This window comes from Chionomys nivalis, chromosome 1, assembly GCF_950005125.1.
Source record: "Chionomys nivalis chromosome 1, mChiNiv1.1, whole genome shotgun sequence".
Classification (NCBI taxonomy): domain Eukaryota; kingdom Metazoa; phylum Chordata; class Mammalia; order Rodentia; family Cricetidae; genus Chionomys; species Chionomys nivalis.
The window spans coordinates 165,120,152-165,146,630 of record NC_080086.1 but is presented as its reverse complement, the minus strand read 5'-3'; the positions used below and the strand labels follow the sequence as shown (position 1 = coordinate 165,146,630).

The 26,479-nt window shown below is 39.6% G+C and overlaps 2 protein-coding genes across 4 annotated transcripts in view; one reads left to right on the top strand and one right to left on the bottom strand.

Annotated features, from left to right (window-relative positions):
- The window catches only part of Trim24 (tripartite motif containing 24), a 117,616-nt gene extending 107,361 nt beyond the window's left edge, over positions 1–10,255 (top strand). For all 3 annotated transcript variants that reach the window (XM_057772699.1, XM_057772689.1, XM_057772682.1), the window contains exons 16-19: positions 606–738; positions 2,610–2,684; positions 6,534–6,683; positions 7,391–10,255. In XM_057772699.1, the coding sequence (XP_057628682.1) occupies positions 606–738; positions 2,610–2,684; positions 6,534–6,683; positions 7,391–7,600 (568 nt within the window). In that variant the 3' untranslated portion in view covers positions 7,601–10,255. The remainder of the gene's footprint in view (positions 1–605; positions 739–2,609; positions 2,685–6,533; positions 6,684–7,390) is intronic.
- Positions 10,256–14,725: 4,470 nt separating this feature from the next.
- The window catches only part of Svopl (SVOP like), a 51,715-nt gene continuing 39,961 nt past the window's right edge, over positions 14,726–26,479 (bottom strand). The window contains exons 14-15 of the mRNA XM_057794277.1: positions 17,139–17,252; positions 14,726–14,737 (exon numbers count right to left, since the gene is read on the bottom strand). Coding sequence (XP_057650260.1) covers positions 14,726–14,737; positions 17,139–17,252 — 126 coding nt within the window. The remainder of the gene's footprint in view (positions 14,738–17,138; positions 17,253–26,479) is intronic.

Below are 26,479 nucleotides of genomic sequence, written 5' to 3'. Positions count from 1 at the left end.
GGGTTAGGAGTGTGGCATAGTGCTGGAGCCCCTTGACTAGATAGAGCACAGGACTCAGGGTGCTGTTCCCCACTGCTGCAAGGAAATACAAAAAGTAACAGCATTTTAGAGGAAAGTGGATGTAGCTAGAAACAATGACATAAAAATGGAAGGTGGGGAAGAGGGTAAGGTGGAAGGAAGAAGAGTTTTTTTAAGTGTAACTATTATAACAAATTTTTGACAATTGTTAAAGATTAAATTTTATTTTGCACAGTCCTTAACACTGATCTACAGTTTCCTCTTCCCTGGTTCCTAGTCTCAGAAAGCTCATCTGCTGTGGTAAACAATAATAGATCCTAGCTGACCTTGGTGGGCACACACTTGTAACCCACCAAGTATAGAGGAGAGAGAGGAGGAAGGCTCAGAAGTGTGATGTTTAGTCAGACCTTTACATCAAATTTCTGCTACTTCTACTCCGTACTGCTTTGTACCTACTAGTAAGTGATAATAGGTAGAGAATAAAACCCATGCCAAAGAAACATGTCATAGATGGCCTGCACATGGTGGAAAGGGTGGTGGAGAGCAGCCTGACAGACTCAGAACTCATAGGTCCTTTATCCCAACAGTGGAGAGTGGATTTGTACTTTCTGCCGAGATTTATCTAAGCCAGAAGTTGAATATGATTGTGATGCTCCCAGTCACAACTCAGATAAAAGGAAAACTGAAGGCCTTACTAAATTAACACCAATAGATAAAAGGGTAAGTTTTTGAGCATTTCCACACTAGACTATTAGGATGGTTTTTGTTACATGTGTTGATTTTTATACTGAGTTCTTTGTCCTTTAAGTCTTCTACACACGGAAGAATAGAAATTTTACATAACCAATAGCGTGTGTGTGTGTGTACACTCATGTGGACTTTTTACCCATGCCTTTACATGTGGAGGCTAGCTAGAGTTTGACCTAACATATCTTCCTTTTTTGCTTTCCACGTTATTTTTGAGACAGGGCCTGTCACTGAACCTGAAGCTCATGGAGCTAGACTGGCTAGCCAGCAAGCACCTGAAAGTCCCTTGTTCCCTCCTCCCTCACACGAGAGTTACAGCTGGATGCCACCATGTGGCCTTTTTACTTGGGTGCTAGTGATCCAAATCCAGGCCCTTGTGCTTGCGTAGAAAAGCACTTGACCCACTGAACCATAACTTCTTAACTAAACAAAAGAACTCTACTAGGTAGAAGTTTAAAATACTTGTTAGCTCAGGCTAACCTAGAACTCTCTGTGTAGCTTATGCTGACCTTAAATTCACAACATTCCAACCAAGTACATCTGATTACAGGTTTCCATGTCCAACTTCGTTTTATTTTTGGGTTTTTTTGCTTGTTTGGTTGTTTTTTTCTCTTGTTGTTAATGTAATTTTTTTTTTAATTTGAGACAGGGTGTCATTGTTAGTCCATACTGTCATCAGATGGTGATCCTCCTGCCTCAGCTTCTTATTTGGATTTATGGGAATGAGCTACCATGCCTAGCTTTAGTCTAAGCTTTTAAATTTTGCCTCCCTTTCTGTCTGATTTCTTTCTTTTTCTTTTCTCTCTCTCTCTCTCTCTCTCTCTCTCTCTCTCTCTCTCTCTCTCTCTCTCTTTGGTTTTTCGAGACAGGGTTTCTCTGTAGCTTTTGGTGCCTGTCCTGGTACTAGCTCTTTTTTTTTTCTTAAATCACTAGTTGATTTTGTTTCTCAGGATCTTTTGAGAATTGACAGCAAGATTGATTTTTTTGATTTAATGTTCCTAGAAATAATTCCATACTTTGACCACATGATATTTAACATTTAAGTATAATATTTTTTAGTACTAAAGAATTTATCAAAATATATTTTAAAAAGAATTAGCCATGTGGTGGTAACGTACACCTTCTATCCCAGCACTTAGAAGGCAGAAGCAGGTGGATCTCTGTGAGTTCCAGGACAGCCATGGCTACACAGAGAAACTCTGTCTGAACATTTGCCCCCGCGCCCCCGAAAAAAGAAACAACATGAAAATAGACATGTCAGAGGGGGAACCTACACTCACTGCCCATACTGCAGGTGTTCACTGGGAGGGCCTGAGAGGAGAGAGTAACAAAGCTCACAAGAGGACATCCCTGTTTGCGAGAAGGATCTTTAAGACAGGGCTTACAGGGAAAAGGCTCTGCCACTACCTGACTTCCTCCAGTGACTGCTGGTGCACAATGCGCAGGCTAGAGTGGTGAGGGGATTCATCTTGAGGAACTTGAAACATTTATTTTATAGTGTTCGGTTTATTCCCATAATTATAGGAACTCTCGTATCCATATTCCCCAAGCAAAACACAAAGATTGAGTGTTTCTTTCTTTTGGTTTTTGGTTTTTCTAGACAGGGTTTTTCTGTGTAGCCCTGGCTGCCCTGGAACTCTCTCTTTAGACCAGGCTGGCCTCAAACTCACAGAGATCCGCCTGCCTCTGCCTCCCAGATGTTGGGATTAAAGGTGTGCACTACCACTACATGGCTAGATTCAGTGTTTCTTATGTATTCCTCAAGCTTTAATTTTTATTCTGAGGCCTGTGAATTCTTTTAGAAAATAAGCTGTGGCTTTACTATTTTATCATCTTTTTATTAGAAATGTGAACGCCTGCTTCTCTTTCTTTACTGCCATGAAATGAGCCTGGCTTTCCAAGACCCTGTTCCTCTGACTGTAAGTATCAATGTCATTTGTGCGTATTTACATGGTAGGGTAATTATTTTAAATTTGATTTATGAGAACCTAATCTTTTCTCATCTCAGTAATTTCCTGTGGGTTGTCCTGTGGGGAGTGTGTGCCAGTGTTAGGGGAGGGCAGAGATCAACCTTGAATGTGGTTTTGTGAGGCATGATCTTTCTGTGGGATTTAGAAATTATGGATTAGTCCAGACTGGCTCTCCAATGATCCACAGGACTCTGCCTCTCTCTGCCTCCACAGTGCTGCTGAGTTTGTAAGTGTGTGCTGTTGTGCCTGACTTACATAGGTACTTGTGATCAAACCCATGTCCTCATGCTTGCATGGCAAGCACTTTGCTAACTGAGCTTACTCTCCAGATTCCTAATCCAAATCTTAAAGGCACACAAAACACACACTGTGTGTGCACACAGTGCTTTCATCTTAAATACATGCTAATTTTTTCTATTTTTAATTAATTTTTTAGTTTATGACATACTTGGTTTGATTATGACATCAAACATACGTGCCATGTAGTTTTGTTGTATGTCACACATACACACTCACTATCCTCCTGTTCTATCCTCTTCTCCCTCTGATCCCTTCTGTCCCCAAGTCTCTGCTTTTTTGTAGCACATGTGTGTGCCTGCATTTTATGTTATGTTTGGGGGACTGGATGGGTGTATTAAATCTAAATTCTATATAAGACAGAGGAAAAATGGGTCTTTTGTTGTCCCGCCGCCCTGTCTGGTCTCCTCTCCACCACTTTCCCCCTGTCCCTTTCTCCTCCCGGCTAGTCCATGTGACATGGTGGTGCCGAGTTTATTCCTCTTCCACTAAACAGATAGATACCTGCTAATGGCAATTGGCTGATACTTTCTACTTGTTTCTTGGATACTTTTCTCATCTCTCCCAGTTTACTTTTATGTTGGGATGATTTTTATGTTGTCTGTGTCTCAGAAGGCTTAGATGGCATGAGTTGTTGGGAAAATAGCTACTATTTTTTTTAATAAAGATCTCTATAGTATTTTATGTTTTTCTTGATAGAGCTAGACTTAGAGTAGTAACAAGTTGAGTTTAATAATGGAAAAAAGCTGAGACTGTTTTCCCAAACAGATCTATATTGAAAGTGGAATAACTGATACTTTTAGAATATCAGAAAGGATCCCACACCTAAAATTTGTTCTCTATGGTATCTAAATCTCCTTTTGAAATTGAATAAATGTGGTTGTGGTTGGGTTTTCCAAGACAGGAGGATCTCATGACCTCAAACAGTGTAGAGGAAACATGGCTTTGAGTTCCCTGGTCCTCCCGCCTCCACATCCCAATTACATTTATATTTGTGGTTTATTGGGTTTTAAAAATTAATAGAAAGTAGTCATAAATAGTTTAACGTGGCGCAGTCAGTTTCATGTTAGAAAGTATTGCAGTTAAGCCCATTATTTTCTGTGTGTGTGTATGTGTATATATATATGTATATATATATACATATATATATATTGTGTATGTGTATTACTGTGTAGCTAACTGGCCTGGGAGCCATTATATAGGCTATGCTGGTCTTGAACTTAAAGGGATTCTCTGTCATCACCATGTCTATTTCAAATTTTTAGGTTTTTGGAAGTTAGGCTTTTCTTAGGATACTATGTATTGAACCCAGGACTTGTGTATGCATTCACTAAACTACAGCCCCAGTCCAGAAAAGGAAATAAGTATTTCCAGGAAAGTATCTTTCATAGCCGAAAGAAGTTTGTGTTGCCAATACATACTTAAAAATGGGCCACAGCGCCAGGCGGTGGTGGCGTAGCCGGGCAGTGGTGGCGCACGCCTTTAATCCCAGCACTTGGGAGGCAGAGGCAGGCGGATCTCTGTGAGTTTGAGACCAGCCTGGTCTACAAGAGCTAGTTCCAGGACAGGCTCCAAAACCACAGAGAAACCCTGTCTCGAAAAACCAAAAAAAAAAAAAAAAATGGGCCACAGCATTGTTGCTTTTTATGATTCTGGCTTACATTTCTATTAACAGTAGCAGCAGCCCACAAGTTAACCTTCTTTTTCTTGATATAAATCATTTAATAAAAATCACCTCATTAATCCTCTGAAATTGCCAGGCTTATTCATTTGTAGTATAAACTGATTTTCAGCAGGTTTAAAGTTTTCAGGGTCATGATATTGAGTATCAGAACTGAGGATCGGCCCTTCACTGCTTGGAATAGTACAAAACAAAATCACGTTGATCCATCCTTTTTTAAATGGGTATTTGTTTGCTTGTTTCAGAAACAGAGTCTCACTATGTAGCCTCCGCTGGCCTGGAATTCACTATCTAGAGCAGGCTGGCCTGGAACTCATAGAGATTCTCCTCAATCTGCCTCCCCAGTGCTGGTATTAAAGAAATGCACCCACACAACTAGGCCTCTCCATCAGATTTACCAAATAGCTTTGCTGGTTATAGCAACCATGGTTTACAATCACTCGAGCAGCTGCCAATCTGGGCTACCAGGGAATTGAGTGGGGATGATCTGTCCAGCCAAGAGTCACTCCCTCTGTGTGAGAGGCCCCCATAGCCACAGGCCTGTGTCCCTATATAGGGCTCTATAGGGGCCAGACTCAAGGGGAGAAAGTGGTTATCTCTAGAGATCTGCTGCCTGACTATGTACCCCTGACTAGCCTGGAATTTGCTATGTAAATTAGACTGGCCTCCAACTCAATCTGCTTGCCTTAGGGATTAAAGGCATGCACCACTGTGCACAGCTTAATAATTATTTTTTTTTATTTGATAATGAAGAAGGAACATATAGGAGGCTTAAAAGAAAATACACAGAAATATTTTCCATTAAAAAATCATTGTTAATTGGGTCATATGGTACTTCTGCTTTTAGTTTTCTGAGCAACCTCCATACTGACTTCCATAATGAATCAATTTATATTCCCACCAGTAGTGTAGAAGGGTTCGCTTTTCCCCATATCCTCATCAGTATTCCTCCTTTTCTCTCTCTCTCCTGTGTGTGTGTACACGCGCATCTGCATGCATGCATGCGTGTGTGTGAGTACGTGTGCACAAGCATGTATTTTTATTGCTTAATGGAAGCCATTCTGACTGGAGTGGGGTAAAATCTCAATATAATTTCAGTTTTCACTTTCCTGATAGCTAAAGTTACTAAACATTTTTTTCTTAATGTTTATTTGCCATTTATAGTTCATCTCTTCTGGTTTATATGTCGGGACACTATACAACAGAGATGTTTGCACATTCACAGTAGCTGATAGACTAAGCCCAGCTGTACATCAGTAGGTGAATGGATTTAAAAAATGCTGTGTAAATGTATAATGGATTTTTAGTCAGTCATAAAGAATAAAATGGGCATTTTCTAGAAAATAGATGCAAATAGAAATAATCCTATTAAATGAAATATAAAAAGACATTGCATATTTTCTCTCAGTTATGGGTCTCCTGGTATTCCATATTCATATGTGACATGAAAACTGAAGGGATCTGAGAAATTAGGAGGGAAGACTTTGGGGATTGGAAAAAGGGAATGTGGGCTAAAGGGAAGGAAGTGGGGATTTGGTCATGATACATTATATACCATACATGATATAATTAAAATTACCTGTATGATACCCAACACTATATACAGTGAATATACCAATATAAAGTGTTAAATATTTTTAGAGAAAGTGCCACAAAACCTGTGTACAAAACACAGTAGGTACTTGCAAATATTGATGAATAGGTTGTTTCTTGATTTTGTTTTCACCAGTAAAAAAAATAATGTGAAGAAAAATAGCATGTATTATAGGTCTAGATACAATTTACTTATTTATATTATAATAATTCATTTGTTTTATAAGGTGCCTGATTATTATAAAATAATTAAAAACCCAATGGACTTGTCAACCATCAAGAAAAGACTTCAGGAAGATTATTGCATGTATACAAAGCCCGAAGATTTTGTAGCTGATTTTAGATTGATCTTTCAGAACTGTGCTGAATTCAATGAGGTGAGATTGGGAGAGGCAACAGCAATGTGAAGAGTAACCTTAACCCAGACAGCTTGCCAACAGTGAGGTCCTCACAGTGTCTGTGCTGGTGTAAGTTTGCTGTGTTTTAGGTTTGTCCAGGGTGTGAAAGAGGTTACGAGGAAGACTTACCCACATTTAATTTTCAGTTTTTATCATGTAGTAAGTACAAATGCAAGATATCTGACACCAAGATAGTTTAGAAAATATGTATTTACCATTTCTTTTATTTTGCAAACTCTGTGTACTTTTGACTTTGATTTCTGTGTTTATCTTGAAATAGTAAGAATCACCAAAAGTTCTCATTTAACAATCTTCTCATGTCACTTTGATGTCTTTCTTGTTGGTCGTTCTGTTTGTTCCTTTGTACCACACTTTTTCATTCTTGAGGTTCCTGCCCATGATGACCTTATCTTCTTGGCTAATGTGATCCATCCCTATCATAATCACCTACTTTTTAAATGGTTCAATAAAAAAACCTTACTTATTATTAGCTGGCCTTCTCTAGATTTTTGTGGCCCCAGACTATTACTTGTTTTGTATTAGTGATACGTCTAAATACTCTTCTCACAGTCCATTATTTCATAGCTGTGTGCCAAAAGGGAACAGAATTGACTAAAAAGGAATATTTTATTGAGTAAACTGTCAACCTTTTGGGTTTTAATTCCTATCTTTATTTTATCCTACAGCCTGATTCAGAAGTAGCCAATGCTGGTATAAAACTTGAAAGCTATTTTGAAGAACTTTTAAAGAATCTGTATCCAGAAAAAAGGTTTCCGAAACTAGAATTCAGGAATGAAGCAGAAGACAGTAAGTTCAGTGATGACTCCGATGATGATTTTGTACAGCCCCGGAAGAAGCGCCTCAAGAGCACAGAGGACCGCCAGCTGCTAAAGTGAGCAGCTCCAGGGCCATATACCTTCTAAGAAAATTTCTTTTACAAGAATAAAAACAAAAACCTTGTCAACATCGTGACAAAGAAGGTTTATGAGCTCTGATCTGTCTTTGCTGTTTACTAGACATTGGTTTCTATAATAACCCATTACTTTGACCTCTTGTCATTGATAATTTAAAAAAAGAGGAAGGAAGGAAATGTGTGGAAGAATAAAAGGAAGAAGAAACAGCAAAGAAAGAAAAGACATTCTTCCCACTTCTTGAAAACAACATTCGGGAATAAAAGCTACAATAGAAAATAGATTTTGAAGTAAGTTGAGATTTTAGTGTGATTTGAGTGTGTGTGATCATCCATTTTTAGAATATTAATGCCACTATCCATTAATTATGGCCAACACTAAGAGTAAGGTATGCTGTGCTTAAATAAGCAACCCTCCCCAAAGACAAGTGGGAAGAAGAGTCCTTTCCCCGGTGCTTGCTGGGAAGGTGTAGACAGATGCTATTAAGACACCTAGTGGTGTCCATGTAAGATGGCAAATGCATTAAAGAAAATCAGGAAAAAAAATGTTTGCTTATTGTTTTTGTTTTTATCTTGTTTGCTGGAGATGTTGGGCATAGCAGGTCTTCAAGGCCATTCTTTCATGTATTTTCCAGATCTACCTTTTTGTTCAGCTTCCTTTAAGGAAGGAAGTGTGCATGTTAGGTGTTGCTGTTTGAATCTTGTTTTCCCCCACTGTGTAAGTATGCAAGTGTGCTCGTAAAGCAGGCCTCATTGTTGTCAGTGTGCTTTTACTCTGGTTTGTTTGTTTTATCAAGACAGGGTCTCACTATGTAGCCCTAACTGTCCTAGAACTAAAACTCACTGTGTAGACCAAGCTGGCCTTGAACTCAGAGATCCACCTGCCTCTACCTCCTGAGCGCCGGGATTAAAGGTGTGCACCACTATGCCTGGCTCACAGTGTGGCTTTTAGTAGTACCATCAAATATAAAATACAATAGGATACACCAACATTTGAAAGATTTCTTCAACTTCCGCCCTGGTGGCCACCCACTTGAAAAGGCTTTCATTTGTCTTTATCATTTTAAGTGGAAAGTATTTTGTCGGGTTTGGAAAAGATCAGTTGTAGGGGGTGGTATGAGTGGGAAAATAAATTACTTTTTCTGAAGCATCTTTTTGCTGGCTTTCTGATCACTTCTTTTTGTTTTTAAACCAGAAGTTCATATTTTATCATTGACCTGCCTTAATTTAAATTTAATTTTCTTTCTGGGAGGAGAAAAACAATTTATTCCTTTTGCTTATTTGGTGGGTTTTTGGGGGGTGAGGGTGTTCAGATGAACAGGGCACCAAATGAGATTGAGATAGAATAAAAGTGTTAGATTATTGTACTAGCCCAATATTTGACAAAATATAAAAACATTTTTAGTTTGTCATAAAACTAATAACCTTTAGTATTAAAGCATTTTAATCGTTTGACTAGAGAAATTTTTTTCTTCGAGTTGATGGAATAAAACACAGCTGACATGAGGATTTATTTGGTTTCATTGCCTCCCGTGAATTAAAATTTAGCTAGATGTGGTAGATGTATTGGCATTACAATGCCAGCACTTGGAAGGTGGAGGCAGGGAAACCAGAAAGAAGTTCAAGGTCATCCTACCTAGCCAAGTTGAGGCCTGCCTATGCTATAGTAAACCTGTTTGAGTGGGGGAATGATGATGGCTTACGTTACTTACTAAGACTGCTAGCTGGAAAATAGTGTATTTATACGTTACTAGCAATAGTTTACCATTCTCTAAGTAAACAATCTATAATCCAGTTATATATTGTAACAATCTTAATCCGCTTTCTAAATAATGTGTTATATGGTGATGTTTGTTGTGTTGATTTGAATGTGCAGCTGACATTTGTTCTGCAAACATAGTCTGAACAAACCTTGACAATATATAGACCCTTGGAGAAGTGAGGTTCAGTTCAGTCTGGCCTTGAACTCTGGTCCTTCTACCTCTTCCTCCCTGGTGCAGGGATTACAGTAGTGGGCTACCATGCCCTCAGCTTGGGGATTTTTTTGTTTTGTTATTGGGAGTAAATGGATAATATGCATTCCTTTAACTTGTATGGTTGAGGCCAGCATTTTGAGTCCAGCAGCTGTGGAACCTTTTTTTTAAATATTTTAAAATTTATTTATCTTTATTTTACGTGTATGCACATTTGCCACCATATATGTACGTGCACCATGTGTGTGCCTGGTGCCCACTCACCTAGGCTAGAAGATATTGTGTACCCTAGAACTAGAGTTACAGAGGATTGTCAGCCGCCATACGGGTGCTGGGAACCAAACCTGGGTCCTCTGCTCTTAACCACTGAGCCATCTCTCCAGCCCCAGCTGTGGAACTCTGGGCAATGCATTTGTTTTTGCTCTTAGAATACTATTCTCTGATCGATTGTCTTCCATAATTGCCATTTGTGTTAAAGCAGTACTTATGTAAATTATTTTGAGAATTACCATTAAGGGGGAGGCAGGGCTTCAATAAGGTAAACATAATTTTTATGTATTTCAGCCAGAATGTCTACTAATACATCCCAAATAGTCACTATGCCATAGTAACTTTTCACAATGTTACATTTCACCATTACCAGTTTTTGCTGAGTCAAAGACAGTTGAGAACCATGTTTCATGTAATGATACATAATGTATTATTAAAAGTAAATGTCTTGAGTTTTTTTTCTACAGGTAACACTGCTGTATGATCTCTAAGTCTCCTGACCATTCCCTTTGTCAGAGGTTTATAGATACGCAGATGGCGCTGGGGATAGGATTCACTTAACTCCAACTTTAAAGCTTTCCCACGTGCCACCCACCTGATCTTTGTGGTAGTAGGGAGACTCACACAGCAATTGCATGGTTAAGGCAGAAGCATAAGTGGACTGGGCAGTGGTAAAGGGAAATAACACCTTTAAATCAGCATTTGGCAGTGTGATCCCCTTTGTGCTTTTGAATTTACAGGCCCACTTCTTTTCTGGATAAAAGAGTGGGAAGAAGAAAATAACTTCCACCACATAGTTTTGCTTTTCCAACTAAAGAATGGGCTTTGTGCTTTGCAGCCACACGGATGGATAGGTGCAGAAGAGTGATTTGAGAATGCTGTCAGAAAGGCCACCTCCAGTCACAATGGTGAATGCACTGTCGATTTCTCATTTGAAAGGGTGTTTGTAGTTGACTGCTGTACCAGTATGTCCATTTTTATTTTTATTCTGTTTAGCATGTAAAGGAGGCTCCTTTGCTGAGGCCTGAGCAAACTAATGTGAACCAAAAGATTTAGATTTCAATGGAAAATGTCATAAAAAGAAAGCTGTATTCATCTCTTGTTATCCAAAATCCGTAGGAATGAGGGAAATAGAGAGTGATCTGGTTGGTCCTTAAAATTATGGACATGACTTGAATTCAACTACTGTATTTTTTTATCAAATAACATGCCATATTTTTAAGTATTTTATAGTTCCATGTAAACTAATAATTGATAATTTTACATCTATTTTGCCTTGGATAGGAATTCTGTGATAATTCCCGTGCAGGTAGGTGCCGTATGTCCCTGCGACAGTCAGGTCACAGGCTTCTCCATGGAGGTTTGCAAGTTGTGAAGAATATCTGAGGGAGGCTACAGTAATTCTAGAGTTTGGTTTTTGTTTCTTCAAGGATTGATGCTTTAAATTTAATAAAAATCAACTGGTGGATTTTCTACTGTGAATATTTTATTACAGCAGAGACTTTTTAATTGGAAGACTTGATGAAAACATGCATTTTAGTGCCTTTTACCTGGTTTTGGCCCTTTAATCCTACCATCGTGTAGTCCTACAGCTGTAGCGTTGTTACCTGTAGGGATGTGCTGTGATCTACAGATAACAGGAAGACTTTAATTCTAAAATGTATTTTCTAGACCTTAAAAAGATAAGCCAAGAAAAAAATAACAAATGGGAAAGAAAAATACACTAGTATTTCTTCCTTGGAAGTAGATTTTATCAATAGTGATACTGATTACCTTACCCAGTCCTTTTAAGGGTACACTGATCATGGTGTTAAAGCCACTCAAACATACACAAAGTCCAGTTCATGTTACAGAAGGAAATTTTGTCATGAAAATCCATTGGAGGAAGAAGGCAGCACAGCACAGGCTGTGGAACTGTGTCTAAGTTGCTACTGAGCTTTTTAAATATTTATTTATTTTTATGTGTTTTGGTGTTTTGCCTGTATCCATCTCTGTGCCATCAGCATGAGGTACAGACAAACCTCATGTATCTGCTGGGAATTGAACCTGGGTCCTCTAGAAAAGCAATGAGCGCTCTTAACCACTGAGCCATCTCTCCGTTTCCACTACTGGGCTTTTAATAGATCTTTCTTTGGAGATAATCTGATTTAAACTAAAATAAATAGATCTAATTGAATCCTAGAAATTCCTTCTTTGGTACTTTATAATATTTAATAAAGTTCTGACTTTGCACATTCTCTAATGTGGCATGAAAGAAGGGTGGTTTTATCATCTCCCACCATTTAGCAGAAAGTATGGGAACAAATTCTTTGCCTGTGTTCTTATGTGTTAATCCCAAGACAAGTGAGCTAGAAAATATAGTCTGGTATCAATAGTAACAGTTATCTAATCCAGTCTCTTTAACAGTATACTAATCATGTGTATATGAAATTCCAAAATAAAATTTAGCATCATATTACAGAAAGTAATTACCTATTATAAACAATACTCTAAAGAATTTTAGATCAGATTCTATATGCAAAACTATTAGATTCTGACATACTATTTCTACTACACTTTTTATTATTCTTTAGTACAACAACCAATAATGACTCAGTCTTTAGGGATCTTTGAAACAAGCCCAATACGTTCTTTAAAAAAAAATGACTTGGAATTTGTTTGTACTAATGACTAATAAGGTAAGTGCCCTAAACAACTTTCTCCACAGTTTGCGTTGTAGAAAAGGTGCGTTATCAAGCTAGTTATCAAGGACTCTGTTAAAATTATGCTAATAGCTTGCTAGAGGCTTGATTTGCTGTTGAGCAAAGCCTGTGTGCTAGACAGTTCTGGGCAGCTCTGTGAAGTTCCTTTAGCCTGAGTATTTCACACTGAGAATTCTGAAATCTTTTTTTTTTTTTTTTTCCCGAGACAGGGTTTCTCTGTGGTTTTGGAGCCTGTCCTGGAACTAGCTCTTGTAGACCAGGCTGGTCTCGAACTCACAGAGATCCGCCTGCCTCTGCCTCCCGAGTGCTGGGATTAAAGGCGTGTGCCACCACCGCCCGGCAGAATTCTGAAATCTTAAGAGTGTGCTTTGTCCTTGGTTGGATTTTACTATTGCTGGCCTTTGAAAAATGAGTGTCTTCAAACTTCAGCTTTGGGATTTTCAGTTATGACTTACAGTAGCTTGCTTGTCTTGCCCCTGCAAGTGTAGCCAACATAGTTTTCCATCAAATATATTTGTCCTGAAATAATAACTAGGCTTTAAGGTGATTGTTTGCCTGTTAGCCAGATTAATCACATGAGCTTTCATATAGCTTGGAGTTAGAAATGTTGTATGCTTATAAGAAAGCTTATGTGTATAACTTGAAAAGCCTGTAATACAGTTGGTCTTTCAAATGCGTGTGGTTTTTGGTTTGTGTTGGTTTGCTTTTTGAGATGGAGTCTTTCTACACAGCACGTAGCCCTGGCTGTCCTGGGACTCTAGATCCGCCTGCCTCTCTGCCTGCCAAGTGCTGGAATTAAAGATGTGCGTAGCTTATTTGTGGATTCAACCAGTTAGATCACTATTTAGGGCAGGGGATGTGTTTGCTGCACAGTGTTGGTGCCCTTTAATCCCAGCACTCGGGAGACAGGAGCAGGTGGATTTCTGTGAGTTCGAGGCCAGCTTATTCTACAGAGCAAGTTACAGGACAGCCAAGGCTACACAGAGAAACCATGTCTCAAGAAATCAAAATAAAAAGTGTTCATCCTAAATATACACAGACAACTTTGTCATTTCATACTTTCATTGCTGTAGTTGATACAGTTTGGAGATGACAGAAATAGAAGGGAGGAATGTACGCATACTGTACCATCCTATGTAAGATGGGCTATTTGGTCTCCACGAGGAGTCTTGGAACTAATCCTCTAAACTGCTAAGTTCATAAGACACTGGCTGATTTTAAGCCATCTGTAGACTGGTATAAATAGGGGTTGTTTGCTTCCTAAGCAGAGGTTATGCCTCATGTATGCAGTATGCTAATACAGCATTTCCTTGTGGCTGTAGCTGCAGTCTTTTTCCACTGCTAATAGCAGGGGGACTCCTGAGCCACCCTGATAGTCTGAAACTCTGGTGGGCCTCCATAAGACTGAACAGCAGTAAAAGATAAATGAGGAGGCTTTGTATGTTTTCTTTCCAAAGCACGTCTTTTCCAGTAGAACCTGGTGTGCATAACCAGCACTCACAAACAGTAAGTAAGTAGTTACATGGAAAACATCAAGAGAATCAATGATTCCCTCCTAAGATTAAAAAAGGACAATAGTGTATGGGAAAATTAACTTTATTCCCAGCTTATTGGTAGTTACATATAGAGTAAAGTAGTAGTTCTTTTTTAATCTACCAAGGCCATAATTTAAAATCAGTGATACCAGCCTTGTTTCTTGCCTTAACTACAGAATCTCTGTCCTTCAGCCACAGACCACATGGAGCAATACCAAGTGTTTTGTCTAAGGTTAGCAGTTCTTGATGCTAAGTAAGAAAAAGGCATATTCTTCACCCACCACCTTCTCCTATTCCCATTCAATCTCAGGGTTTATTGGTTTGTTTGGGGTGAGGGAATAAGTGGTTTAGAGGGAGGTTTTGTTATTGAGTTTTTTATTTGGTTTTAGGCACCCAGGCTGACCTCATTTGCTATATAGCTGAACTGTGGCAAAATATAAGCTATAAGAATTTGCATATATTGTTTCCTAAGAAATAGATTCCCTGCTGCATTTGTGTGTGTGCCTTAGTTGTCTTAAAATACACTTGTTTTCTTAATTATCATATGCAAAAATAAAACCATTTTTAAAATATTCAATAAGTGAAGATCAAATATTCATTTTTCGTCTGATGACCATAGTATTGCAGGTCCTTATTTAATTTGCTATGGGAGAAAAAAAAAGAAATTAGTTGGTAAGTCTTTGTTCTTAATACAATTTACAAGGAATTAAGATCCATCAGTTACCCTTATTTATGAAATGACAATTGCTAGCTTTAAATTTTAAAGTTGGTGCAACACAGACATGGTCTAAAGAAATTCACACTAAGCCAGGCGGTGGTGGCACATGCCTTTAGTCCCAGCACTCGGGAGGCAGAGGCAGGCGGATGTCTGGAGTTCGAGGCCAGCCTGGTCTACAAGAGCTAGTTCCGGGATAGGCACCAAAGCTACAGAGAAACCCTGTCTCGAAAAACGAAAAAAAAAATTCACACTAGAAATACATTGTTTTTATTTTTTGTTTGTTTTATTGAGGCAGGGTCTATGTACTTGAACTCATGTCACCTGCCTCTGCTTCTTGAGTGCTAGAACTAAAGGCATGAGCCACCATGTCTGATGCTACAAACATTCTTTAATGATTGGATTTTTTTTTAAGTTTATTGACTCAACACTACCTTTAAGCTAGGAAGCAAGTTGGTTTATCATATGGCTGCTACACTGTTTTCTTGTTTTTGAAAAGATGTGCATATGATCACAGCAGTGTGTGTGTGTGTGTGTGTGTGTGTGTGTGTGTGTGTGTGTGTTTGTGTTTGATTATCCTGAAGGTGTTCCACCTCTCTGTGGCCAGGGCATGTTCATATGCATGTATCGCAGTGACATATTAGTATTCTACAATGCCCAATGCTGAGTTCTTTGGCCACACCTCAGCAACAGGAAAAGGACAGGCTTTGTAAGTAGATATGAATTGGAAATCCATAGGACACATTAAAAGATCTGTTAGGTTTCTTCATTCTTATTTGTCAAATACTTTTAAAATTGTGGAGCTCACACCTAATAACCGTAGCATTTGGAAGGCTGGGACAGCAAGGTCCCAACAAATGTAAGGAATGGAAAATTTGGAAGGGAATGGAAGGTTAGCTTAAGACTTGGTGTTTTTCTTTTTTTTTTTTTAATATTTATTTATTTATTAAGTATACAATATTCTGTCTGTGTGTGTGCCTGCAGGCCAGAAGAGGGCACCAGACCCCATTACAGATGGTTGTGAGCCACCATGTGGTTGCTGGGAATTGAACTCAGGACCTTTGGAAGAGCAGGCAGTGCTCTTAACCTCTGAGCCATCTCTCCAGCCCCAAGACTTGGTGTTTTTCACATTGGCATAAAAATCTGCCCAACTTGTGCCTAGTTATTCTTTGTATGAAGGGTGTGGTGACCCTTTGTGGTGCTGAAAGGAAACATGTGAGTCCTAAGCATTGGGTAATAGGGCAACTACAGACTATCTCTCTCAGCCTCTGCTGTAAGGTAGAAAAGTTCCCCAGACCCTCCTGCCATGTACCCGACTCCTTTCTCTAGATAGTCAGATCTAGACTGGCATTTGTGCTCCATACTGAAAGTCCAGCTTCCCCGGGACTTGTGCACAGAGGTATGTTAATGAGCCTGTGACCTGCCTTCATCCACAGCCTCCAGAGAAATAAGGGACCAAAATACTACCTGCCTTCATAATCTCTAAAGTTAAGTAGGCCAATCATGAAAGATGAGAAAGGGAAAAAAGCCTGTCCTTGCAGCGGAACTCATTGCTTTGGGGTGGTGGAGCCATTAGGGGCCATCAGGCCATATGAATGGTCTCTTCCCTAGTCAGTGTCCTGGTCATCTGTAAGGAGTTTGCGCAGACAGGCACCTTTTTAAGGTAGATGGGCTTAATGCAGCTCGAGCTATTCCAGATGCAGTGGAACTAGAGGTCAGTTTACTTGTGGGCAGATGGAAATCACAGACAGTAGGTGTCCCAAGCTCATATTCCAGTCTGTTTCTAGTTGGGGAAACCCTAGCTCATGATGCCTGAAGTAAGGCCTCCCAAAGCTGCAACCTACACAGCTGGCCCAGGGAAGCTACACTAAAGCTTTTACCACTCTGGGTATTGGGCAAAGAAAGGTAGCCTGTTGTATCCCACCCGTGTGATCCTAACGGCTCTGTAGCACTGTTTCAACTCGGCCCCATGGTTTGTTCAACAGTAGCTTTTATGTGAAAATATATAAAGTGAATTATTTGTTAACTTCAACTTTATTGCTGCCCAGAATTTCAATCAGGACACTCTAATGAGGTTTCTTTGCTTAAGTAAAGGCTACCCATATCCCAAACTTCTCTTGGGTCAAAAAGTGGTGGCCAAGGAGCTAAGAGGTGACTCAGCAGATAAGTTACTATTCTGAGTTCAGTTCTCAGTCAGCACCCCACATCGGACATCTCCCAAACTCCCGGGGGATCTGTACTCTTTCACATACCCACACACAGATACTTATGCATACACATCATTAAAAATGTCACCACTTAAAAACCAAGAGCTTCCTGAGTCCCTTACCTGCAAAGCACGTCCTCTGGTCTCAATGGGTAGAGTAAATGCAGAAATGGCACACACAACACAGACAGATGAGAAAAGACATAGGGCTCCCAGGAATGAGGCGCTCATTAGGACCTGTAGGTAAAACAGAACGACTTCACTGTTACTTTATAGCACAGTATTTGCCAATACATATATAAGTGGTCTGTAGCCAGTTCTGTACATTGTGCTTTTGAAACATTGGTTTGATTAGACCAAGTTGGTATCTTGAGTGCCTGGCATTAATGCACACTGGACGATGGCTTCCATCTCTCTGCACCTGCCTGTTCTCCAGCTGCTCTCGACTCTTAGCCAGCTCACTTTGTGACGCTTTCACCAGTGTCCTCCTCCTTCACTTCTGCCAGGAGAAAACAGCATTTTTTCAGAAGAGAGATAAGCTCCAGAGTCTGAAATGATTGCTAATTCATCTTGTCTCTATTCACAGTGTTTTGTGTGATGGTCAGAACTTTCTTTTGTTGCTCAAGACAGGATTTCTCTGTGTAGCCTTGACTCTTGGAACTCACTGTAGATCATGCTGGCCTCAAACAGATCTGTTGCCTCTGCCTCCCAAATATCAGATACATCTTTTGAGTGGATCTTTTCACTTTGCTACTGTTTAACTAATGACTCCATGCACCTGTTTATATAGGATAGTTGCCTATACAGTGAAAAAGGAACAAGAAGGCCTGTTAGAACCAGACTGTGTACAATTTAGAAAGATCTGGAAATTACCTAGTCTAGTCCAACCTCGTCATTTTACAGATAGGCTTTCCCTGACTCCTCACAATAACTATCGTCTCAAAGTCTCAGGCCTCTGGGAATCAGAGTCTAGTGATAATACCACATGTATGTTCCTTTAAGATACCAAACTCAGAAACCCAACTCCAGTATATAAAGTCTACTGCTTTCTAGACTGGCAAATAACTCACATATGTAAGCAGAACCCAACATATTAACATCTCTAATTACTTGGAGTTGACCTAGCAAATGATAATGTTCTGGTTTGGGAAGATCCTGGGTTTCGGGGGGGGGGGTGCATTGTAGGACTTGGGAGTAGCAGAGTCTCATGTACCACAGACTGGCCTTGAACTCAGTTCTCTGTTCTCTGCCTCTGAATGCTAGATTATAGGCACGATTTACCTAGCTCTCAGCTCGTTGATTTTCATCAACAAAGTAAATTTTTCTGAAGCAGGAGGCTGGGGAAACAAACCAGAGGAGACTAGGTAGCCTGTACAATGCATGACGAGGGCACACAACAGAATGTCTAGAACCTACCACTTTGATTAACGCACATCGAAATTCTCATCAGCACCCTAAATTATCCCTAGATATATTTATTTGCACCTATTTCAAAGTACTGAGTTGGATAAGACCCTGAAGGGTTGAGTTTAAATCCCATCACTATTCTATCAGAGAGCAACTGTCTTTGCTTCCCTGGAGAAATACAGGGCTCCTCTTTGTGGCAATCCAGTCTATAGCTGTGACTGTACATTCTTATACAACCTAAGCTAGCCTAAGTAATTTTCTGTTACTTGTAAGCAAGAAGTCTGTGGTATTACCAGATTATAGAAATCATCTGGGGACCTAAGAATGTAGCTCAGTGTTAGAGCCCATGCTTAACATGTATGAGCCCTGAATACCGTCAGCATAATTAAAAAGAATAGTTAAAGTGCATAGTTCCAGAGTTCACTCCAGATTGACTAAGCTAAAAAGGAGTCTCTACTTCTAAAAGATAGTTACAAACACCAGGGGCATAGCTTACCTAACCTGTGAGAAGCTCTAGGTTTAATCAGCATAAGACCCTACAAACTAAAAAGCAGGGGTGGGGGTGTAGCTCGTTGGAACAGTGTTTACCTAGTATGAACATGGACCAGGGTTCAAGCCTCATCAGGGAGGAGAAACACTAAAAAGAAGAACCTAGATTAAAGGCAAGGAGCTTTATGTGAGTGACAAAGGTCAGTCTATCAAGACAAGTCATAGGTTAATATACACGATGAAAGAACTCAAACATACCCAGCTGAGAGGAGAAATAATTCACACATGACTAGAGACTTTAATGTATTCCTTCCTTATTTTAAGATTTTTTTTATCTTCCATTTATGTGTGTGTATATAAGAGTGAAGATGCCCATTAAGGCCAGAGGGGGTAATCGGATCCCTTGGAGCTGGAGTAGTTCCGAGAGGCCTGATGTGACTGGTAGGCACTAAACTCTGGTGCTCTGGAAAACCAACAAGAGTTCTGAAATAAACAGAACATGAAGGGGCTGGGGGTATATAGCTCAGCGGACTGCAGCCCACTATGCACCAAGCACTGGCTAACCAGTTCATGGTGGTATGCACTTGTAATCGTAATCTTAGTACTGGGGCCATCCATCTTTTGGGCGATGGCTTACAACTCTGAGGAGAGCATGGGCTACATAAATCCTGTGCTCAAAATTAAACAAGCATGGAAAAATAGAAAAATGTGTGCTCAGACATTAATTAAATGAACAGCACATGAATGAGTTTTAGTTCTTTATAGCCTTACATAATTTTCACCAAGATAATTTGTAATTCTAATGGAAATAAAAATTTCCAGTAGGAACTTCAATCAAATTAGAAAAGAAAATGCTTTTTAAAATGAACTTGAAAGAATTAATATGTAGGAAAAAAATCAGGAAACCTGAAAATTGTCAGTGAGCCCAAGGGAAGTTATTAGCTTCAGGTATGAAACATTAGGTTATGGAGTAGAGCAGTAAAGTGGAGAATCACAAATATAGTGAGCGCTATAGTAGGACCTAGTAAATCAGCTGAGAGGAGGCTGATGGTTAATGGCCATTAGTCTATTTTATATATGCTAGGGAGGTTCTCTGCTGTTGAGCTACATCCCAGATCGTTTTGTGGCTTTTGAAAGCTAGATTCTTACCTCAGGTCTTATAAAGTAGAAATCAAAGCTTAAGAAGTAGATGAGTGTAACCAGGCATTGTGCGTGCCCTTAAGCCCAGCACTTGGGAGGCAGATGTGGGGCTCTCTATGTTTGAGGTCTACATAGAGAGTTACAGGATAGCCAGGACTCATAAGAGAGACCATGTCTTTAAAAGGGGGGGGGGGCAGATGAATGTATGATACTCAAGCATGACAAAAACACCATTTAACTATAGGTTAAAATAATTGGTTCATTAACTATATAAACATTTACGCTTATAGGCCAAAATGTTTTGATAGTAAAATCAAAAGGCAAACTATAAAACTACCTGGATTGTAGGGGCTGGAGAGATGGTCCAGTGGTTAATAGCATTACCACTCTTGCAGAAAACCTAGCTGGGCAATAATGTGAGTTCAAGGCTGGCCTACAAAGTTCAAGTAGAGCCAGTGCCGTTACACAGAGAAACCGTATCTGGGGCAGAGTGGCGGGGGGTGGGGGGGTGGCACATAGCAGAGAACCTGAGTTCCATTCTAAGCACCCATGTCAGGCAGTTCAGAGCTGCCCATGGCTCCGGCTCCAGAGATATACAACATGCATCCATGTGTACATACCCCCATGCAGATATATGTGCACACATATAACTTAAAATATGACAAAAAAACTAAATCTTTTTGTTTCTATTGCAATGATAAAATGGAGTTCTACTATGACAAGATCAATACCCTTCCAGAAAGAGGAGATACCAAACATTCCATGATGGGAGACACCTACAAGCCAGGAAGAGGGCTCTGACTAGAACTAAATAATGTCTGTTTATTCCCACTCAGCGCAAGGTATCTTGTTTACACCAGTTGAATAGTAAAGCAACTGATAGAAACTGTAGGGAAGGAATTTGTGGGGGGGGGGATATCTGGAGTTTAATCAGAAATGTAGGAATTAGGATTGTTTTGAGACAGTCAAATGGAAATGCTGAGGACGTAATTAGAAGAATCTGAAGCTCAGAAGTAAGGCCCGATGCAGAGGTGCAAAATTAGTAGTCATGAGTTTGAGCATGGCAGCACAGCTGTGATCCCAGCACTTTGGGTTAGAAGCAGGAGGGTCGGGATTTCAAGGTCATCCTCTGCTACAATAGAGCATTTGAGGCCTATCTGGACTACGTGAGATCCTGCCTGTCTCAAAGGGGCTGGAGATGGGAGGGTGGGACAAGTAGCCAAGTCTGATACCGCCAAACCTAAATTCAATCCCTATGATGGATCCACATGTTGGGCAGACTGACATCCTTGTACATATCCATGCTCATGTGCACACACAAATTTAAAGCTGGAGCCGATGGGCATATAGTAATTTAAACCCTAAAATGATGGTGTGTAAGCACAGTACGATGAGGAAAGATCAGTGTATAATACTAAGCAGTAAGAAATTTCCAACAAGTAAAGGAAGAAGAATAAAAATAAACCTTAAAGCATTAAAGCAGCTGAGATGAATCCACCAGAAACTTAGGAGGAAAAACAAGAAAATAAGATGATAGAAGCTACCAGAAGGGAACAAACTCCTTAATATGGCTGGGAGCTCAAGTAACCTTGAATTTAGATCTCTGAGCAGGGATCCAGTAGGGGTTACTGCAGGAGTCAGGAAAGGAGAGTGGAGTGGAGAAACCCCTCTTAGTTTACTGGAGAGTCCAGAGGACTTAGTTTACAGTCTGACCAAAAGCATTCTGCATGGATGGAATGTAGCAGTCGCAGAAGGGATGCGATTACAAACCTGAAAACTCAGGAGACCTGATGAGCAACCATTCAGAATAAGATCAGTCAGCTGGCTTTAAAACAATAGCCAGGGGTTGGGGAAATGGCTTGGGTTAAAGCAATTCAGATCCCCAGTACCTGTGTTAATGCCCAGCAAGCCAGCCCACTGGCGGATTCAACAAGAGAATAGAGAGTGATAAAGACACTTGACACATTCACCACATGCATGAGCATCTGCTTACACATGTGCATACACATGAACATGTGTTCAAACAAGTTAAAATAGAAGTTGAATAAATCTCAAAGTACAAAATATCTATGTGTGAACTTAACAAAGCCTGACTCTATCAGGAGCTATTGAAGACGCAGTCCCAGCAGAGAAGCACAGATGGGAATGAACAATGGACACACAATTGTCCTACTCTTCACAGGAGCCAACTTATTCTTTAGATCTCAATTTCAATGTCACTTGCCAGAGAATATTTGTTTTACAAAGCTTGACGTCCCTTTGCTCATATTGTTTCCAAAGCACTCATCACAGTCTGAAATTATCTTCACTACTTGCATATTTATAAATTACCCAAGTTCAATGTAAATTTCCTGAAATAGGAACCTTAGAGTGGTGTGCTGCCAAATATTTAACAGCAGTTTCTCAAGAAACTGGTGGTGTAAATACTACCCATGGCTAACTTTGAATGACAATGTATTAAATAGCTGTAGAATTTCCCCAAAATGTAACAAGTTGACTTTAACACACTACTAGAACCTTCCTTGCCCAGTGTATTTGCTACAACAAAATGGAAATAGGGCTGCCATCATTTCATTTTCTCTCCCAAGAGCTTATTCAGTGGGAGCTTGGACCTTGGGAAAGTGAAGCTGGGCAGTGGGTTCTAGTGGAAGGTCCTGAGGTCAGTTGGAGATGTGACCTCAGAAGAGACTGTGGGAGCCCAGCTTCTCGGATTTCCTGCACTTCCCATTGGGTAATGTAAGCTCCTCACTCTCTTGCTGACCATGAAGCTTTCACTGGAGACTGAACTAATGGAAACTCTTGATCTTGAACTTTCAGCTTCCAAAGCTGAACTAAATAAACCTTTTCTCTGTAAGCACCCATTAAATGTTAGTAGAGGGAGTAAAGAAACAGTAACTTAGGAATTTGGTGTGCTTGCTGTTCTTTCAAGAGTACCATAGTCCAGTTCTCAGCACCCATGTCGACTGGCTTATAACTACCTGTAACTCCAACTCCAAGGGATCCAATGCTCTCTTCTGACCTCCATGGGCAACTGCACTCATGCACATACCCACACACATAATCAAACTTGCCCACCAGCTAATCCTGGAGTGTACCCCACCACGTTCCTGTATCATCCACACACAACTAGGCCTAACTCTAGGTAAGTCCTCCAAGCTAGCCTTTATCATCCCCTACATGCTCAGGCCTACCCGAGAGTAAACAACTTATACACCAACTTCCCTAGTGAGTCTGCTCAGAACCAAGCCTGCCCACATTCCCAAGCCTAATTCTGGTCACACAGGTCCTGAATTAGCTCAGCCTGAGCCAGGCCAGAATCACATATCAAATATACAACCAAGGGAGGAAGACCACATGCCCAAGTCACATCCCCAAATCACAATATGAATAGTCAAGACGGTATTCCCCAAATCCAAACTCTCCAATGAGAATTACCTAGATGAATCCCAGAATGCCAAAATTTAAAAGAACAATTGTCAACTTCATCAAAAACTTGAATAGTTTAAAGAAGAACCAGTAACAGCAAATTTAAAGAATCAATAAACTCAGCAATAAATGTCTGAGTAATGTTCAAGAAAAATCATGACAAAATGAAAAGAAAATTGTAATTCAAGATTTGAAAACTAAATTCAGTAAAGAGAATTGTTGAAAAATCAAGCTGAAATGAAGATAGAACTGAAAAACTCAGGAAACAAACTACAAAACTTAAGGAAAGCTTTACACACAATGGATCAAGTAGAAGATAGAATATCAGGATGTGAAAATAAATTGGAGGAATTGCACCACAAAAGCAAAGAATATGGGAAGAAATGTTTAAAATACATGAGAGAAACATGCAGGAATTATGAGAAACCATTTTAAAAAACAAATCTTTGATTTATAGACATAGATGAAGATCAATGGCATAAACTGGGTCATCAACAAAATGAAGAATTTCCTCCAAATCAAGAAATAGCATATGTATAATAGATACAAAAACACACTGAACACCACACCGGACCAGAAAAACTCCCCATGGTGTGTTATGATCAAAACATTAGATATACAGAACAATGAGAGGGTTTTGAAAACTACAATAGAAAAATCACAAGTTACATATAAAGGAAAACCCATAAGAATAGTAGCTGATCTCTCAGTGGAAAATTTAAGGGCCAAAAGAGCCTAGAGTTATGTACTTTAATTTCTAAAAGACCATGCATGCCAACCTAGATTACTATACCTATCAAAACCATCTATACTAAGTTTTAAAGAAAAACTTTCATGATACAAAAAAGTTCAAAGAATTATGTCTACCTAACCCACCCTACACAATACTTCAGACTGTAGAGGAATAAGCGTAATCAAAAAACTATAAAAACACAAACAGAAAAAAATATAAAAGACAGCAATCAACACATGCTTTTCAATCATCTTTAAATATTAATGCCCTCAACAATCAAAAGGCACAAAATAGTTGAATGGATTAAGAAGTCCATCTTCAGCTGGGCAGTGGTGGTACACACCTTTGATTCCAGCATTTGGGAGGCAGAAGCAGGCAGATCTCTGTGAGTTTGAGGCTACCTGGTCTACAATGCAAGTTCCAGGGCAGATACATAGAGAAACCCTGTCTGGAAAAACCAAAGTAAAATAAAACAATTTCCATTTTCCTGTTATCCATAAGAAACTCATCATCTTAGCTTCGATGACAGCCACAACCTTAAAGTGAACAGGTAGAAGAAAGTATTCCAAGCAAATGTGACCAGGAAATAAACAAATGTCGAAAGATATTCTAATAGTCAACAAAACAGACTTCAAGTTAAAATTAATCAGAAAGATAAAGAAGAACACATCCTTCTAATCAAGTGAACAATTAGCCAAGAATACATTACAATCCTAACATATGAGACTTAAAGGCGCCGGGCGGTGGTGGCGCACGCCTTTAATCCCAGCACTTGGGAGGCAGAGGCAGGCGGATCTCTGTGAGTTCGAGACCAGCCTGGTCTACAAGAGCTAGTGCCAGGACAGGCTCCAAAACCACAGAGAAACCCTGTCTCAAAAAACCAAAAAAAAAAAAAAAAAAAAAAAAGAGAGAGAGAGACTTAAAGGCACAGATAAATTTCAACTCGGTAATAGTGGGTGATTTTTATAAATCATTTTTAATACAAGAGATAAATATACATCAAAATTAAAATACCTAATACATCAAATGAACCTAACATATGTACAGAATATTCCACCCAAATACCAAAGAATATACATTCTACTCAGTCCGTGAAAGTGACTCTAAAATAGAACACATCTTGGGAACACAAAAAAAATTCTTGACCATTTTAGAAGAATTGAAATAATTCTATGCATCCTGTCTGACCACAATGCAATAAAGCTTAAAATCAACAGAAGACAAATCCCCAGTAATTATATAAACTCATGAACATTAAACCACACTTTACTGAACGATGGATGGGCCAGAAAGGAAATCAAGAAAGCCATTTAAATTTTTCCTAGAATTAAATAAAAATAAAAACACAACCTAGCAATCCCCCTGGGATACATTAAAAGCCATCTCAAGGGAAATTTATAGCTCTAAGCACCTACATTAAAAAAAACTAAGGGCACAGTTGGGTAGTGGTGGTGCACGCCTTTAATCCCAGCACTGGGGAGGCAGAGGCAGGCTGTTGGGCCAAAATTATCTCAGGGCCTGTACCTTGAAGCCTATAGAACAGAAAAAAAGCCTGGCTCAAGTTCAGAGCCCTGTAGGACAGAGAAAACCTGGCTCAAGTTTGAATGAGGATGAGACAGCAAAAACTAGGTAGAGGCCCCTCCAGCCAGAGGAGGGTTTGGTTGCCTCTCATTGGCTGAAGATACCCTTACATGACAGAGTGTCTCTTAACCTTTATAAGCAGATGCTCACAGTAATAAACTGAGTTCCTGCTTTGACACGACTCCTTATCACATCTGATTGTCCTGCACCATGGAGCTGCAGAATGGGCAGATAGCACACTCTCCTTTCCATGAGGAATAAGGAGGCTCAAGGAAGCCTAGCAGCAGGCAGATTTCTGTGAGTTCTACAAGAGCTAGTTCCAGGACTGGCTCCAAAGTCACAGAGAAACCCAGTCTGATAATGATAATAATAATAATGATGATGATAATAATAATAATAATATAGCACAAATAGATAAATGATGCAACTCAAGAATTTGGAAAAGCAGCCAGGCAGTGATGGCACACACCATTAATCACAGCTCTTAGGAGGCAGAGGCAGGTGAATCTCTTGTGAGTTCAAGTCCAGCCTGGTCTACAGAGAGAGTTCCAGAACAGGCTCCAAAGCTACAGAGAAACCCTATCTTGAAAAAAAAAAAATTTAGAAAAGCAACAAATCTAGTAGACAGTAATGAATAACAGAATCAGAGCAGAAATAGAAATGAAGAAAACAACACAAAGATCAGCAA